The following is an 18,712-nucleotide window of genomic DNA, read 5'->3' as shown; positions in this document are numbered from 1 at the left end:
TAAACTCCATTCATTATATAATAAATTAAAATGTTCAAAATTAAAAAGTACCTTTTAAGAAAAAAGAACTGGATTGGTATCCTTCCTATCCTTTTATGAACGTTTCCAATTTGGAATCATGTGAGTACACAAAGAAAATATTTGCTATATGAGAGAAACAAACCGAAAATACAGCTGCCTCCTCAGTGTGCCGTGGAGCACTAAGTGGCTTGGTGCTTTCACACCCTCAGCTGCCATCCTCACCGTCATCATTAATGGCCCTAGGCTTTTTTAGAGCTGCTCACATTTTCTCTTCATGTTATTTATTAGCTCTTCAAGATAAGAAAACCAAAAGAAAATGGGATACAAATCAATGCATGGATAATACCAAGTATGTATATCTGGGGTCCACTGGGCTGGTGGATAGGCATGTGCAAGCAAATCACGCAGTCATCTCCCCAACTCCCCCGCCCCCCCAGTGTTTTCAAATAGCCTAAAACCCAGAGAGAGAGTGTTTAAAAAAAAAGTAATAAAGAAAAAGAAAACCCTCACCTGCACTTGATTCTATTGTCAACTTGCTGTTAACAGTTTTTGCTTTAATATATGAATTACATTAATACCTCATGTTACATATATGAAGCCAAATTACACTAACTTAGTTGTTTACAACCTTAAATCTTACTCCCAGTACACATTCCAATAAATTTATTTTGTAAAAACAATACATTTTTTTGTTTTTGATTTTTTTACAGTAAACTTTTCAACTACAAACCTCGAATACGCGAAAGATGTTCCAAAGACAAGCATAACAGGATTGATAAAACTCAAACTGACTAAATGTGTTCTCACAATATAAGCTGGCATAAAAATAAATAAAATTCTCTATTATCACAATAGCAACAATAATGTACACATAATAATGGTTTGTGGATGAATATTAACTATTCTAATTCTAGTTCCAAAAGAAAACAGTTCATTTTAAAAGTCTATATTTAAAAGTCAATGTTTTGTCTGGTTTCCCATAGGGCTGCTGCTGAGTCCAGCTTTAAAATGTAAAGTGTCCACCTTGAGTGATTAGCTCAAATTGTACTGGCATTGGGAAAAAAATAAATCATTGCTTTTATTCTGGAGTAACATAAAAAGACTCACTAACTTCACATATAGAAACTTAGTTTGTGTACATAACAATATGAATTTTGAGAAGTATAAGCTGTCAACTAGCTATTTCTAATACGGAATAGATATTTTACAATATGGTTAAACTTTACACATGGCCTCAAAACTGAAGGACAATTTAAATTTCATCTTCAACATACCAACATTAATGTATTTAGGAATTAGTTCCTGGGTTCTGTCACAAAGAAGAAATTCCATCATTAAGCATTATGTTGAGTGGTCATCTAAAAAAATGCTAATTTATGTTTAACTGAATGTTTGGTGATGGTGGGGTAAAGGCAGGAAAATGATGAACACAACTGCCTTGGTCAAAGGATCCTAGACATTTGTAAGTCTGCGCAAAAATCTTGATAATCCTTAGTGGTTAAGGGCAACTTCATGCAACCAAATAATATGAAATTAAATCAGTAACTTTAAAAAAGGCTAAAATGTCTTTTTTTTCCCAAACACAACAGAGAGGAATGTGAATAATGTACATACAAACTGGGGTTCTGTCAATGACAACAAGGACTATGTGTTGGTTCATATCAAATCCAAGAATATTAGACAACCAAACATATAACCTTCTTGTGGTTTCTCTTAATATGCAGCATTCATTAGGGTAGTTAGGTCTGTAAAAAAGGAAAGAAAACAAGCTTTTAGATGATTTAGGACACTAACAATGAGAGCTATCCACAAAGGTCTGTAAAAAAGGAAAGAAAACAAGCTTTTAGATGATTTAGGACACTAATAATGAGAGCTATCCACACCTACATAATATATAACTGATTTTCTGAGGTTTTAATATGCACTGCAACATTAACAATACTACTTAGCAAGAACGGCTTGAGGCTTTGCTTTATACCTATCAGTGCAAAAAGTTAAAGGAAATACTAGGGCATTTTTAGTGCTACATTGGAAAAAAAGGAAAAAAAGAATAAACTTTTGTCTACTGTCTGTCAGGGCAATACGACTCTAAGGCTATGTTCCTTGCTGAGATACATAAAGCCAATGGAGAAATTGACATCATCTATCTTTGTGAGGACTATGATGTCAGAAAAGCTGTGTAAAATTTAAAAAGCATTTAAGAGTATGCACAAATTAATCTTCAAAATATTTACAACTTAATCACTTATGACATATGGCTCAAAGAAATACAAGAGTTAACAAAATCAAGATGTTCAAAGTCTTTTGACTTCTTGCTTTTGAAAAAAATATAAAGGATGAAAAGAAAAGGAAGCCTAGATTTCTTTTGAAATTTAGATGGAATCCACATGACAAAGATAAAATATTTATTTCATAAAAGAATTATGTTTCAATTTGGGTTCCACTTTAAATTGTATCAGGTTATATTTCCCAAAAAGGATGCTATTTTTGTTTTCTTCATCATTAACCCAAATATATTAAACCCCTTAGTAAATCTCTTATAGGATAAATGAAAGAAGGAACCCAAATATTTTTTCTAAAAACAGCCTACTTCATTCAGCTCGTTATTTGAATCAATGAATGAATGTATTTGTAAGCACACATGTACACACTCATGGGTATGTTCTCAGCCAAAATGTATAATATACTTTTATAATAAATGATTCCAGGACCTTCCTAGGAGGAAAAGTTACCAAATCTACCGTCCCCTCAATCTGGCAGAAATGCATTTCTTAGCCTTCTCTGTCCCTACCAAAATGAGGCAGTCAATCTTAAACAAAAAACATTTAAAATCTGTGAACTTGCAAATGCAATGCCCAGTGACTCCTAATTATTTATTAACAAATAAAAACACTAGATATAAGATTATACTCACAGATACTTTGGAGGATTTTCCTCCCTTGTGAAGGAGGAAGACATCCATTAGAACAATGAAAAATGGTTAGTCCACCAAAGAAACCTTTAACAATGTCTTTTTATTATTAATGTGAAAGGCAATAAACTCAGTGTTCACCTTGGTAGAAAATTCATAGTAACAACTATCAATCCACATCAAAGAATATTTTTGGAACAGATGGTTCCACAGCAGCCTCAGAGTATTACTGATACCTCAAACAAAGTGAAGGTGGCACCAGAATGTGACCACAACTTTAAGCACATGCTTATTTTTATCTTCAAACAAGGTACTGTCAAATGGGTGCTTTGTAAAAGCAAATTATAAAATCTGAGTTTTTTTTTAAACTTCTCATACCATACTCATTCTATTTGTATCTATGTATTGAAAAAAAATATCTTGCTAATTCATAATGGCATATAATTTGGACATGTACTCTGAGTGTCTGCTAGACCTGAAGTGTCTTCTCAGTGAGTAGCCAGAAATGGTTCCTTATGCCCTGGTTGCCATGCACCCTACATTGGATAATGGCTGGGGAATCCAATCAGGTTCTCTGTGGAGGTACCTGCGTTTGAGGCATATTGAGAGGCTGTAGGGTGGCAGTGAAACTGTAAGGTACTCAGAACACAGTCGGCAGAAGCTGTGAGGCAGTAGATGTCATAAGGATCTTTTCATGGAGTGCCATTTTTATGTCAGGCATATTCAATATACCTATTCGAGTGTGGCAATTTGGCACTTTGTAAAAAATAAACAAAGTGACTTATTACTTCAAGAGAAACAACTGACAGTATCTGTTGCCAATCATAAAATTTAAGCATTTAAGTGAAAAATCAGAATTTTGAATCCTCCATCACTGGCAGCTTCCCAATACTTAAAGACTTTTCTGAGGTAGGTAGGTAGTGATATTAAAATACCTTATAATGAAATGGGTCAATATTTGGAAGACCCAAACTAATGAGAGAACCAATATTTTCCAAATGGGTGAAAGTTATTCAAAGTGCCAGATAGTCCAATGGGGTTTAATGTAACAGAATAGGAAAAGTTAAGATTTCACATTGTAACTAACCTTTAAGAAACTATCTCTTATAGAATTAGTCTAATATTAAACAAGAATATCCACAATTAGCTGGCAAGACTATTAAAATATTCATATCTCCATTTTCTCATTGCATATCTACATAAGGCCAGATTTTCTTCGTATACTTCAACAAAAATTACATATTACCACAGACAGAATGTAGAAGCAGGTAAGAATCCAGCTGTCCTCTATTAAACCAGACATTAAAAAGATCTGCAACCCATTCTATTAAGTGAAGTATCCCAAGAATGGAAAAATAAGCATCACATGTACTCACCAGCAAACTGGTTTCCCTGATCATCACCTAAGTGCACATTTGGGAATAACACCAATTGGGTATCGGTCAGCGGTGGGGGCTGGGGGGAGGGGATGGGTGTACACCTACTTGATGAGTGCGATGCGCACTGTCTGGGGAATGGACACGCTTGAAGTTCTGACTCGGGGGGATGGGGGGGCATGGGCAATATATGTAACCTGAACTTTTGTACCCCCATAATAAGCTGAAATTAAAAAAAAAAAAGATTTGCAAAAATGTAAAACAATGTCATTGTTCTCAAAGCATTTTTGTGAAAATAACTATATTTTCTATAAAGATGCTATTTATGTGAAGTTATGGGTTTATTATTATTAAATGAATTAAGTATTTTTAATTGTTTTTATTTCTAAATATCAATAGCTGTAACATATAAACAAAGCTCTCTGAGACCCTCAATAACTTTTTAGAGTATTAAAGAGGTCCTGAGACCAAGAATAAATGAGAGTAAATGGTGAGAGATGAGACTGGAAAGATAAATTGAGGTAGACATGAAGGGCATTATATGATGGAATTAAGACTTTGGACTTGATCTTGTGGGCAGTGGGGACAGGTTTAGGATCAGAAGAATAAAGGCACGGACACTAGTAAACAGCTACAGGGAACACTGTAGCTGTCCTCCTAACATTTATTCTATCTTCTGCCACTTCCCCCAATTGTGGGGTAGCCTTGTGATTTAGGACTTGATTCCAGCTCCACGGGTGAGCAGAACCTGACAAGTGCGAGCCTTTGCAGGGATTAGATCAGCAGCTGGATCAGGCACGGGCAGCTTTCTAATATGGTCTCCAGTGATCCCTGCCTCCTGGTATTTACACCCTTGTGTAATCCCCTCCCCTTGAGTGTGGGCTGGAGTGAGTGGCTTGCTTCTAACAAACAGAATGAAGCAAAAGCGATGGGATATCACTTCTGAGATTCAGTTACAGAAGACTGATTTCTGTCTTGCCAGCATTCTCTTGCTGACACTTTATTGCTTGTTCTGATGAAGCCAGCTGCCATGTTGTGAGCTGCCTCATGGAGCAATCCAGGTGGAAAGGAATCAAGGGAGGCCCCTGGCCAACAGCTTGTGAGGAACTGAGGTCCTCAGTCCAACACTTGTGAGGAGCTGAATCCTGCCAATAATTACTTGAGTGAGCTTAGAAAAGGATCCATCCCCATTTGAGCCTTAAGATGATTTGACTCCCAGCTGACTTAGACTTCAGCCTTGTGAGAGACCCAGAGACAGAGGATTCAGCAAGTTGCACCTGACTGGATTCCTGATACACAGAAAAGATGAGATCATAAATGCTGCTTTAAGTCACTAGGTTTTGGGGTAATTTGTTACATGACAAGAGATAACTAACCCAGCAGGTCTAAACCAAGCAGTGCATGGTATCCTCTTGGCCAGAGATTGGTCACCTCCACCTCCCATCTGTGTGAATCAAGGGGAGCCAAGTGTTTGGACAAGGGAGGCTGCTCCTTTCTACCTCCTGCTTCCACTGGCAGGAGTGAAGAGGCAGTCAGAGAGTTTTCGGGAACAAACAGGGACCCCTTGTAAGAATCTCTTCTCTCCTTCTCCTACCAATGCTCATAACTTCAACCTAACATCTGCCTTAGACCATCAGGCTTTTTATCCTTATTCCCTTTATCCTTGCTTACTTCAGGATGGGCTCTGGACTCACATTCCCAGGCAGCTTTGTACATGTCCTTTTATGATCTCATTTCTTAACAGTCCTCCCACCCCCAATTCCTTAATCTCTTCTACTGGGCTCCCTGGAAGTCACATTCAGCCATTAGAAAACCTCCTACACTCTCAACTGGAATTTCGAAGATCCTCCATTTGTCAACTTTTTCCTACTAAAATCTGCTTTCTCATAAGGGCAGTGCTGCTTCTTTTCCTGCAAACCCCTCAAATGGTAGCTCTTTCCTCTCCCATAGCCCTTATACTTCTACTGGCCTCAGAGTGGGGAAGGTGCCTTCTTGCTCTTCACTACTATGTGTAAGCTGTTCTTCCTCTCTGCTGTGCCCCCATCCTCTGAAAAGAAAATCCTCCCGGCTTTGAATCTCAGTACTGTAAGCCACTCCCCTCATTACTGCAGCCATCCAAAGACTCCCTGGATTATTCCCCTTACTCCTTAAAGATTTTAGCTCTGGCCCACTGTCATTCAGTATCTTAATTCCTGTGATTTCAACATCCATGTAGATTATCTTTCTAACATTCTGGTATCTCAGTTTCTTGGCATCCTCTCTGCCAAAGATCCTGTCCTCTGCCCTATCTTGGTCATTCAGTCCCATGGTTATTTCTTAAGTGATTTGTAACCACTGGAGTATTTGTAAATAATGTTTTAAGCCACTGTTTTGAGGGTAAAATTATGGGGGAATTTTAGGTTGTTATAAGTTAGGGGTTCTACTGGTATTTAAAAGACAGGAGCCAAGGGTGCTAAATGTCCTATGATGTGGACAGTGCAATGAAGCATCATCCCACTCAAAATACCAATAACACCTGCACTGTCATTAGCAACTACTGCAGCCCTTCCACAACTCATTCCGCTATCACCACCTATATTTCTAGCTCACTTCCTCTATTTGATATTCCATCTCCAATAATTCTTTGATACGCAAATCTGTTGATCATATCCCTTCCTTGTATACCTCTCTCGCTCTTAATATATTTTGAATTCCATGGTACATTGTTATAATCACTTCCTTGTACACATTCTTTTTTTTTTTTTTTTTTTTTTTTTTTTTGAGACAGAGTCTCACTCTGTTGCCCAGGCTAGAGTGAGTGCCGTGGCGTCAGCCTAGCTCACAGCAACCTCAAACTCCTGAGCTTAAGTGATCCTCCTGTCTCAGCCTCCCGAGTAGCTGGGACTACAGGCATGCACCACCATGCCCGGCTAATTTTTTCTATATATATTTTTAGCTGTCCATATAATTTCTTTCTATTCTTAGTAGAGATGGGGTCTCGCTCTTGCTCAGGCTGGTCTCGAACTCCTGAGCTCAAACGATCCGCCCACCTCGGCCTCCCAGAGTGCTAGGATTACAGGCGTGAGCCACCACGCCCGGCCCCTTGTACACATTCTTAATTCCCTGGTCTTTAATCTCCTTTACCCTACTCACTGGGCAAACCCCAATTCTAGTGAAATTCAATTTTCTGCTCTGTGGCTGGGCAATTGAATATGCCTAGAGAAAAAACACACAACCATTCTGTCTGTTCTTACTTCAAATTCATGACCACTGGCCTCAAGTGGGCCCTTACTGCTGCCTGGCAACTCAACTTCATTTCCCAGGTTCATTCGCTCTTCTATTCTTCTAAATGACAATTTTATATCTTTTCCTCTCTCTTGAAGCTTCCAACACTTCTTCCTGTTCTCATTCTCAAATGCTAACCTTATTTCCTAAGAAAATAGAAGCAATCAGAGGAGAACTTTTACAAGCTCTCACTCCAGTTATCTACTTACTTGTATCTGTGCCCAAATACTCTACTTTCCCTCCTGTTTCAATGAATGAACAAAGGTAACCCCTCTAGATGTGCACTAGATCTTACGCCTTTTTAAAGGATACTGCTTCAGCAATTCTTTCTTACATTATTATTTTGTGATCATTCCTCACTTGAGTCATTCTTACCAGCATCTATGCTGTAAATTCTCCCATCCAGAAAAAAGCCTCTCCTTGACCTTCGATCCCAGACCACGACTATTAAGTATTTGAAAAGAAGTTTAAGATTAAGCTGCTATCCATACAAGATTTCAGGACTCATTAGAAAGCTACTATAATTAAGAGTGTGTAGTATTGACCAAAGGAACAGAGGAGAGAACTCAGAGAGAGACTCATGGATATATAACAGATGGCACTGCAGGTCAGAGAGAAAAGGAAGGACTACTCAATAAATGGTGCTGAAAATGCTAGCCATAAAAAGAAAAGTTTGATATAGCTGACTACAATAAAATTAAGAAAGTCTGTTCACTAAAAGTATCAGAAAGAAATTGAATGGACAAGTCATAAACTTGGAGAAGATACTTACAAGGCAGATGACCATGCATGTTAGTTAGAATCCAGAACATGTAAAGAAGCCCTAAAAATCAATAAGAAAAAAAATCCGGCCAGGCGCGGTGGCTCACTCCTGTAATCCTAGCACTCTGGGAGGCCAAGGCGGGTGGATTGTTTGAGCTCAGGAGTTCGAGACCAGCCTGAGCAAGAGCGAGACCCCGTCTCTACTAAAAATAGAAAGAAATTATCTGGCCAACTAAAATATATATATAGAAAAAATTAGCCGGGCATGGTGGCACATGCCTGTAGTCCCAGCTACTCGGGAGGCTGAGGCAGGAGGATCGCTTGAGCCCAGGAGTTTGAGGTTGCTGTGAGCTAGGCTGACGCCACGGCACTCACTCTAGCCCGGGCAACAGAGTGAGACTCTGTCTCAAAAAAAAAAAAAATCCCATAGGAAAATAAGCAAAAACCCGAACCAAGCACTGCACTGAAGAGGAAACATGGGTGGTCAATAAAAATGAAAAGAAGCTTAACCTTATCATTAATCAGGGAATCATAAATTAATACTATAATTGACCATTTTTAATCTATTATGCTGGCAAATTAAAAAGCCTGACTATGCCAAGTCAATCACAGGGGACTCTTATACACTGCTGGTGGGAGTGTAAATTGGTCCAACTACTAGAAAAATAATTTTGCATTATCCTGTAAAGTTAAAAACCATAAACCATGACTCAGTATTTTCAGTTCTAGTTACATACTCCTAGTACACGTGCACTAGAAGACAAGTATGAGAATGCTCACAGAAACATAGCTCATAACTGCAAAAATCTGGAAACCACCCAAATGCCCATCAATAGGAGACTGGATAAAATAAGTTGTAGTACACTCACAAAACTGAATATTATACAGTACTGAAAAAGGAATAAAAGCACTGCTACACCTAACCACATGAAGGAATCTTGGAAACATAGTGGTGAGTAACTGTCATGATTTTTTTTTAAAGTTCAAAAGTAAGCAAAATTAGACAATATATTAAGCATATACCTACATTTTAGATATGGGCTATGATTTAAAAATGAAAGAAAATAATAAATACAACATTGGTGCTCATCTCTGGGTAGGAAGAAGATGGGACTAGATACAAACATGTAAATAGGTACAAGTTAATTATTATATTCTAGTTTTTAGGTTGAGTGGTAGGCTCACTGCTATCATTATAACCCAAGGTCTCATAATTTTATACTATATATAGATAATTCTCTATATAGAAAAGATAATTCTTTTGTATATAACAAAGATATTATTAAAAACAGGTTAAAAATAAAAGGATCTCAGGCTCTTGCTTCCCACTCTGACTCTTAATAGCTGAGTGACCTTGGGCCAATTCTTTCAGCCTCAGTTGCCCCAGCTAACAAATGGAGAAAATACCTGCACCTACCTCCTAGGGTTTACATGAGGATTAAATGACATAATGCATGCACAGCATTTCGAACAATGTGTGGCACACAGGCTACCGTTGCTACCTAGTAGCAATTACTATTTTCTAAGGTCCTTTAAGATATTCAAGTAGAAATGGTTTCATTAGCAATAGAAAAATGAATCTACAATGCAGGAGATACAGAGTGGAAGTCATCAGTAATATATAGTAGTTGAAACCATGTGAGTAGATAAGATGGATGTAAGTTTTCAGAGCAGAAGTGTGTCAAGTTGGATTGAAGAAAAAGGAGCTCTAGAAAGAGACTGAGAAGGAATAGGGAGGGGAAGCAGAAGAGATTGGTGACCTAGAGGAAAAGTCAGGAAAAGAAAGGGTCTAATGGCATTAAATGTTACAGAGGTAAAAACAAAGATCAAAGGAGACACTGGATTTGGCAATGAGAGGATCCCTACGGACCTTAACAAGCGCAGTTTCAATGAATTGGTCAAAGAAGGAACAAGAGTGCAATGGGTTAAGTCATGAGTAGGAGGTAGGGAAATGGAGACTGGGAGAAAAGATAATTCTTGTTAAGGAGTTTAGAGATAAAGAGAATGGTGAAAAGGGTAGAATACATGACTCTTCAAGAATAAGGGAGATTGTACAGGCAGAGGCGAAGGAGCCAGAAGACGACATCAGTACAAGAGAGAAAGAGGACAACTGATTGGGTATGCCTTGGAGAAAGTAGGAGGAGATAATATTCTGGACCCTGGCAATAGAAAGGTGTAGATTAGTGCTCCTCAAACTTTAATGTACATATGAATTACCTGGGGGGTTAGTTAAAATGCAGATTCTGATTCAGAATCTGTTGTCTGGTGTGGCCCTGAGATTCTGCATTTCTAACAAGCTCCCAGGTGATGTTGATGCTACTTGACCACAGACCACACTCTTGCATAGTAAAGGTGTAGAACAACGCTTCCTCTGTCACAAGAAGTGTATCTAGAAATAAGTTCAGTAGTAAAGGGAAGAGAAATTGTGGGAGCTTTTGCTATTTGCACATTGAAGCCACCTGAGATATATGCAGCATATCTATCGAGACAGCCAAGTATTCAAGCCCTCAGGGGTTGTTAGCAGGTATATGCCCCTGGGAAGGCTGCAGGCAAAGGTGATGATAGAGCACCATTTATTGGAGAAAAGTCAAGAGAAGGAAGGTGGACAGATGATAGAGTAAAGCTGAGCTGGGTGAGAGGAATAAGAGAACAATTAGAATCAAAATACTTTGGGTGTAATTATAGATAACTGGGATGAAGGAGTAAAGAATTGAGAAGTAAACAGGATTAACATGAATAGGCAAGAACTCAGCTGAAACTAGATGATAATGTATCTTATAGGTCATTATTTTAAAATGATTTGACACTGTCCAACTAGTCTTCATAGAGAAAAGACTCATGGAAAATGTCTAGGGGCAAAATTGGCCTTAGCTAACACTTTTACAAAGGTGGACTTACCTATGACTTTGAAGATAATAGAAGTTAACAAGAATTAAGAGTCAAAGTGGACATATTTGTCCCTATGGGTACTTTAAATATCAATATTCAAATACTGCTTGAATATTTGAATATTCAAATATTTAAAGTCCTCATGGGTACATTAAATTACATACTACTTCTGGGAAAGAAGCAGCAGTATATAATACTCTATTTTGAATATACCATTGATTCTATGATAAAAAAATACAACTGTGAAATTTTGAGGTGACATTTTATAATTTCAATATTTCATACCGTACTTTAAAAGACTTTAAAGTAAGTTTAAAAAAGAATAAACCTGTTCACAGAGTTGCAAATTGACAGGAAGGTATAATTCCCATTTGGCTCTCTTTTGTTTTCAGACACTAAGCATTCAGTCACTCATTAAGGAGGTGTGAGTAGACGTAAATAACAGAGAATACTTTTATTCATTTACTAACACAATGTTTACTAATGCTGAGATATGGATGCTGAATCTGAAGCAAAATGTCCTCTAGGTTAGTAGAAGGTAAGAAAAATTACATGTATATCCTTCCTTACCCCTTCACTGGTTTTCTGCAAGTCTGAAGTTGTGTTTCTTGTGTCATTGCCGGCATCTCCACCCTCAGAGCTGCTTTTGTTTTCTTCTTCTTTGCAGTCTTTGTCATCTTCATCTCCTGGAGATTTCCGGGACTGTTTAGAGGATTTCTAAATGTTTGGACAAGTTAAATATTATAGTCAAAAGCAGAAATCCAAATGCACAAGCATAAGTAAGAGATGCAGAAGCAACTGACTTGTACCTAGCCTTTGTGGGTTGATACAGGCTGTAAAGATGTAACATGCAGTGTGCCACACTGGGCTAGGTGACATTGGACAAGCCATTTTACCTCACTGGGTCTCAGTTTAACCAGCTGGAAAGGAAACAGAAGTGGACTAGATGACCTCTTAGCTCTTTCCAGCAATGTGGTATTACAAGCAGAAAAGATTCATGTACACAGAACCCTGTCAATGAATACGTATAGCTGGATGGATACCTGCTTAAGAAACTGACAGAACTAGAAGGCATCCTAAAGGTTACCTTGTTCTTCCTCATCATTTTACAAATGGAGGTCCAGAGAAGTAAGGTGAATTACCCAAGATAATATATGTATTCATGTCGGAATACTTTTGTTGAAGCTATTTGGCTAATGGTATATACGGAATCATCTTCACAAAACTTCTGTATCACTGTGTGATATAAACTAATTTTAACTTTTTAAATTATGGACAGTTATTTAACAGCCCCAGGCTATACTGGTAAACTAGTCCTTTTTCTGATCATCTTGCATTTCAAATCAAGATGAACTCTAGAGAAAGATGAAAATACAATTATAGTTTGCAGTAAGAACTGCTTAGCAGAATAGCATTAAAATGTTAAAAAGTTGGCCCCAATTATGAACCTTTAAGGAAGTAAAATGTAGCATTTTTCTATATTTCTACATTTCCTACAATTCTTTTAGAAACTTTAAGAATCTTCAAGCACATTGCACATAAGAAGTAAGGCAAAACTGATTTAGCCAAGTTACTTGTGGTCTTCCAGAAATGAATTTGCAAACTGAATCTTCTTCAGAAAATCACTTTTTAAAAATGCACCATCCAAAGAGACATCTTCTAGCTATGTGATAGAATATATAATTAAATTGTTTCTATTTTACTTAACAGAAACGACCAACCAAGCCCAAAATGTCAGTTTAAAATGCAGTGAGTTTTACTTTTTACATGAAGGGAAAACAGGACTTAATACTCCAAATGTGGAGTGTCTAAAGATAAGATTGACAATAGTAAAAGTAAAATATTTTTTTGTTCTCCTAATAAATGTAGTATAATTAGTAGTAATTGCTTTATAAAAAATCTAAAATAATACTCCTTGATCTGCAGTTCCTATAGATAATAATTTACAACTCCCTAAAATTTATAATGCTTATAAAGTATATTTATGAGTAACCTTATAAGTGAGTTTATAAGTATTATAATTTGCTACATATTTGGTATACACAGACTAGAATTAGGGCATTACTAGAGTTTTACTAACGAGCCGTAGCATTCAGTACTCTACTACAGAGTCTGGCTGCTAAGCTGTATTTGGTAACCTTGCAAAGCTTTTCAGATTACTGGACTTCCTGTAATTTTGGGGAAGGACCATCATCTATTTTATCAGTGTGGTCTTAAGTTGGTTGTGTGTCCACATGTTGCCATTTTTGTTTTTAAACTAAAATTACTGGTGGCTTATCATCATCAGTCTAGTTTGCTGTGACGCTCTGATTAGCCCTACTGTATACAGTAAATAATTTGTATGCAAAATATTTTTGACCTATAATTTTCCAGTATCTGTTAGGACTCAAATAGGAATCATCCATACCCTTACTGCTAAAGAGATATACAATCCCCCTCAAATCTGTTATCTTGTGACTTTTCATTATGATTATTGTGCTCTTTTCCCACAGAAAAAGTGAAATTAAGTGAAGTAGAGGAGATAGATGTGGGACATTCCCCTCTACCTAACAGGGATGTAGTCAGAAAAGTTTGTGAACCATTACTTTTCAGTGCAAAGGAAGACAATTCAACTTTAAGAAATAGATATGAAAAAAGAGCATCACATTCAATAAAAAGGAAACATTTGAGAAGCCAAAAGAGAACAATGAGGTCATGCTAGGTAAGTGGTTCTCTAAATGTGGTTCCCAGACCAGCATTATCAGCCTTACCTGGAAATCTGATTCCTGGACCCCATCCTAGACCTTATGAAATAGAAATTCTGGGGGTAAAGCTCAATAAGATGTGTCTTAACAAGCTTTTCATGTGATTCTGATGCACGCAACAGTTTGAGAACCATCGTACTAGGTTACTTCATTGATATTAAAAAGAAAAATTAATTCTTAAATGATCATGAAAGCTGTGATACTGAAGGAAAAGCCAAGGAAATAATCCTTTTATTTAAAATAGATAACTCTAAATAAGCTAAGTATGTCTTTACCTTTTCACTGCTTAAAACTGTAAGTCTACCCCAGGTATGAGCCCCATTACTTCCGGTCTCTGCAGCAAGCAATGAAATAACGCATTTAAAAGCCACATATCCACACTATTAAATGTCTAGGCAACATTAGGTAGCTTACATAATTTAGGGTTGCACAACATATTACATGGAAGTTCAGCAAGCAACCATAAACTAAATAAAATCAATTCAAGTGGGTGTTTATATGAAGTCCACAATGCTAAAAGAAATTCAGCTTAAAAAAATAATTGCAATGGAAGATACAGTCTGACAAGGAAAGTTCTAATTATTTGTTGTCATTTGCAAACTCCTCATCCACAGCAATCACGTATTTTTCATTAGGTACATGGGAAATAATGCTGCATTCACACAATTTTACTTGTATGCCAGTTGGGTAGATTTTATAGACTGCCAAAATAAACTGCTGATAGTCTGATAAACTCTTGGTACTTGTTCTTAAGGAGTTTCCTAAGCATATCTAGCCACTAAATACCAGTATCTAAATGAAAGTAATTTATCCAGCTATTCAATCACGTGACAGACCAATTATAGTGAAATCTATACCAATCTTTGGTCTATTAAGTATCAATTTATCTTGTTTTCAGTTTCTAAAGGTGAATAATTTTTGCAATCTTGCTGTTTTTTCAATTGCATTTCTGAAGTACCTAGACTTCCAATTGTAAATCTAAGATCACGTCACTCCTCTGTTTAAAACCTTCAGTTATTGTTACATTTGTAATAAAATCCAAATTCCACAATACGGTCTACAAGTCGGCATTATTTGGCCTTTGTCTGCCTTTCCCCTTGATCATGATTCTCTAGCCACACCGTCTTTCAATTCAGAAACACAGAGCTTTGCTGCTATGTTCCTTTCCCTCTGCCACACATGGCTTCTCCTCTCAAACCTTATTTCAGGTCTCAGCACAAACTTCACCTTTTCAGAAAGGCCTGGTCACCCAATCTAAAGTAGGTTCCCCATCTCTGTCATTTCCTACTCCCATTCATTTCCTTCACAGCCCTTTCCCAATTTATGTATGTTTATTATTTACTTGATTACTGTGTGCTACCCCACTTCCTTGCTGTACTGTAATTCATGTGGGGGAAGGAATGGAGCTGAATTTGCTCACCACTGTATATCCAAACTAGTGTCTGGCATATACTAGGTGATTAGGAAACACAAGAATTAAATGAAGAAGCAAAGCACATTCTTTAAAGCAGAATGACAAGTAGGAATACATCTTTATACAGTCATGTGCCACATAATGACATTTTGGCAGAGACGGACTGCATATACAATGGTGGCTATGCCATACAGCCAAGGTGTGTAGCAGGCTATACCATCTAGGTTTGCATAAGCACACTCTATGATGTTCGCACAATGACGAAATTGCCTAATGATGCATGCGTTTCTCAGAACATATCCTTGTGTTAAGTGACACGTGACTGTATTTATATTTACAGTACATAAACATAGTCTTGAATCGTATTTGTCTCCCATATTCCTAAATTCTTCAGAGCTTGTCTGGAAGTTATCGTAGGAGGCACAGCTACTCATATGTCCTTAACTAAAGAACAGTCCTCCTCCAACTAAGGAAGTGTTATTTTCAGGGCCAAATCAGCCATAAAGAGTCAATAGCCAGATTCTCCAAACATTTACGGTTACTTGTATTATTCCCTCTGCTATATGATTATCCCTAAATGCAAAGGCTCCAATGAATCTAGTATATTTCTATATGCTCAATAAACAAATTAAAAATATTCTAAAAACTTTTGATGACTATGCATGTAACATTAATAACAATGGGAAGTTTCTCAGTAACCTTTGAAGTGTATGACTTTTTCCGTTTTGAGCCTGCTTTTTCATTCTTTCTTTTGCCTTTTCCATCTTCTTCTACTCTATCACCTTCTTCTTCACTGCTTGCATCTGCAGTATTTCCACCTTCTCCCTCTGTTTCTGAAGAGCTCTGTTGCTGAATTGCCTAAGAAATGATAAAATATTAGCTAATTACATTTTTGAAAAAAATAGCAGTGAACATAGACTGTGAAAAGAACCTATTTTAATTTTAAAGGGTTCAGTTTACTCTTAAGATTTTCAAAATAAAGGGCTATCAAACTCAATTTTCCAGTGGCCACTGGATTTGAACCCTACTGGGTAAGAGTTACATTTAATCCAAAATGCTACTGGAATCAAAAAGAATTCTGACTACAAGGTAACTATTAGTAGTAAGGACGTATAAGAAAGATCTGAAAAAGATTTAAAACCAAAGAAATGAGATTTAGCAAGTGAGAATGAACTAAACCATTACCTGGTATCCAGTAAACTTTACTCCTGGGTTATTTTCTATTTCCCACAATCCTTCATTAAATCCTTTCCGTTTGTTTGACTTTCCAAACTTGTCTTTGTATTCCTTATATGGAAAAAGGTCTTTGGGACCTAGAAATGCACTGCAGAGATATATTAGAAGTAGAACTGACATGGTGACCTTCAAATGTAAGGTATTTTAAATATCAGTATCAAATAAGATGTCAGAGCATATTAAATAAATTTAAAGTACATATAAACCCTCTGAGTTAGGCACATATTACAAGTTGTTTTAGATATATATTTCAAGGCAGAAAAAACAGATAGCTCAGCATACAAGCCAGCAACCCTGGATTGCTGGTGCCACTTTGATTTTACTTTTAAATTACCAATATCTTCTTTGTTTTGAAACTATTTTTAGTTACACAAGTAGAATTATGGATGTCTACTTTGACCACTTAAGTCATCATCTTGAACTAAGATTTATCAATGTAAGTCTTGTCATAGGTAAGGCTTCTGTAAGATTCACAGTAAAAATATAAATTCTGGAATAAAAAAATATTTTAACTCTATATACAGTCATCCCCTCTTATCCGTGGTTTTACTTTTATTTGTTTTGTTACCCGCAGTCAACTGCGATCTGAGAATTTTCAACAGAAAACTCCAGAAATAAACAATTAATAAGTTTTAAATCTCCTGCCGTTCTGAGTAGCATGATGAAATCTCATGCTGTCCTATTTGGGATGTGAATCGTCCCTTTGTCCAGCATGTCCATGTTCTTTACACTACCTGCTCACACTTATTAGTGGCTTCTGTTACCAGATGGGAAAACATAGTAAATATAGGGTTCAGTACTATTTGTGGTTTGAGGCATCCACTGGGCGTCTTGGAACATATTCCCTACAGATAAGGGGGACTACTGTGCCACATTAGTATATTTATTCACTATTATTTCTATAAATTGAAAAATCATTAGTGTTTAATGACGCACTAAGCAAAAAAAGAAAAAAAAAGAGCGAAGTGGCAAAACAGAATCTTATCCAATTTAAACCTATCCTAACTTAATCATAACCAAGAAAAAATGAGTTAGAATAAATACTGGGGATGGCTAATAGGTCTGAGCATTCAAACCACAGTATTTGGCATTATTATCTATGATATTAACCTGGTAAATAAGACTGTGGAGGCCCAAATTCTGGCTGACATCCCTAAAGCTTATACTTCAAACTAAGATTCATTTATTCATTCCTTCAATAAATACTGATTGAAAATTTATAATGTTGTAGGCTAAGGATTCTGCAGGGAACAAAGAGACAAACATCTGTGCCCTCTTGGAGCACACATTCTAGTGCTAGAGGTGGGAGTGTGGACAATAAAAAAGATAAAGAGTACAGTATAAATATATAGTATGTGTGCTTAAAAAAAAATAAGATAAAAAGCAGAGAAGAAGGATGGGAAGAACTTGCGGTGGATTTTAGAGTTTTAGATACACAGATCAAGGAAGGCCTCACCAAAAAGGGAACATCTAAGGTAAAGAACTAAAGTAGGTGAAGGAACAACTCATGGAGTTACCAGGGAAGAACAGAACAGGTTGAAGGAAGAACAAGCACAAAAGCCCTGAGGTGGGACAATGCCTAGTATGCCTGGGAAACAGAAGAGACTAGTCTGGATAGAGTAAAATGAGTGAAGAAAGACCACAGCAGATGAGGTCAGAGAGGTAACAGAGTATGTTGAGCCTTGGAGGACACTATAAAGGCTGAGTGGGAAGGGAAGCCACTAAAAGTTTTGAGAAGAGAAGTGACAATTTATGTGTTAATAGGATCACTTTGGTTGCTGTGCTGAAAATAGAGTGAAGGGGTGGATACTATGGTGGAAGCAGGGAGACTAATTAGAAAGCTAATGAAGTAATGGTGGTGACTTAGACCAGGTTGTAAGCAGTACGACTGGTAAGAAGCAGGCAGATCCCAATTTCATTCTCAAGAAAGAGCTGTTGATGGGCTGGATATGGCATATGAGAGGGTCGAGTTGAGGATATTTCCAAGGTTTTAGACTGAGACATAAGAAGAACAGAGTTGATATTTACCGAAATGCAAAGGTTTTTAGGAGGACAAGATTTGGGGGTAAAAAGCTCAGTTTTAAATGTTTAAGTT

The 18,712-nt window shown here is 37.0% G+C and overlaps 1 protein-coding gene across 1 annotated transcript in view; it reads right to left on the bottom strand.

The window, feature by feature from the left end:
• Positions 1-1,706: 1,706 nt before the first annotated feature.
• HDGFL3 (HDGF like 3) overlaps positions 1,707-18,712 on the bottom strand; it is a 66,084-nt gene continuing 49,078 nt past the window's right edge. The window contains exons 3-6 of the mRNA XM_069465653.1: positions 16,567-16,705; positions 16,081-16,239; positions 11,794-11,940; positions 1,707-1,766 (exon numbers count right to left, since the gene is read on the bottom strand). Of these exons, the coding sequence (XP_069321754.1) occupies positions 1,761-1,766; positions 11,794-11,940; positions 16,081-16,239; positions 16,567-16,705 (451 nt within the window). The 3' untranslated portion in view covers positions 1,707-1,760. The remainder of the gene's footprint in view (positions 1,767-11,793; positions 11,941-16,080; positions 16,240-16,566; positions 16,706-18,712) is intronic.

The sequence above is a fragment of the Eulemur rufifrons genome, chromosome 3, assembly GCF_041146395.1.
Source record: "Eulemur rufifrons isolate Redbay chromosome 3, OSU_ERuf_1, whole genome shotgun sequence".
Classification (NCBI taxonomy): Eukaryota; Metazoa; Chordata; class Mammalia; order Primates; family Lemuridae; genus Eulemur; species Eulemur rufifrons.
Note: the sequence above shows the minus strand (reverse complement) of the source record. Positions and strands in the feature narration are given on the sequence as shown.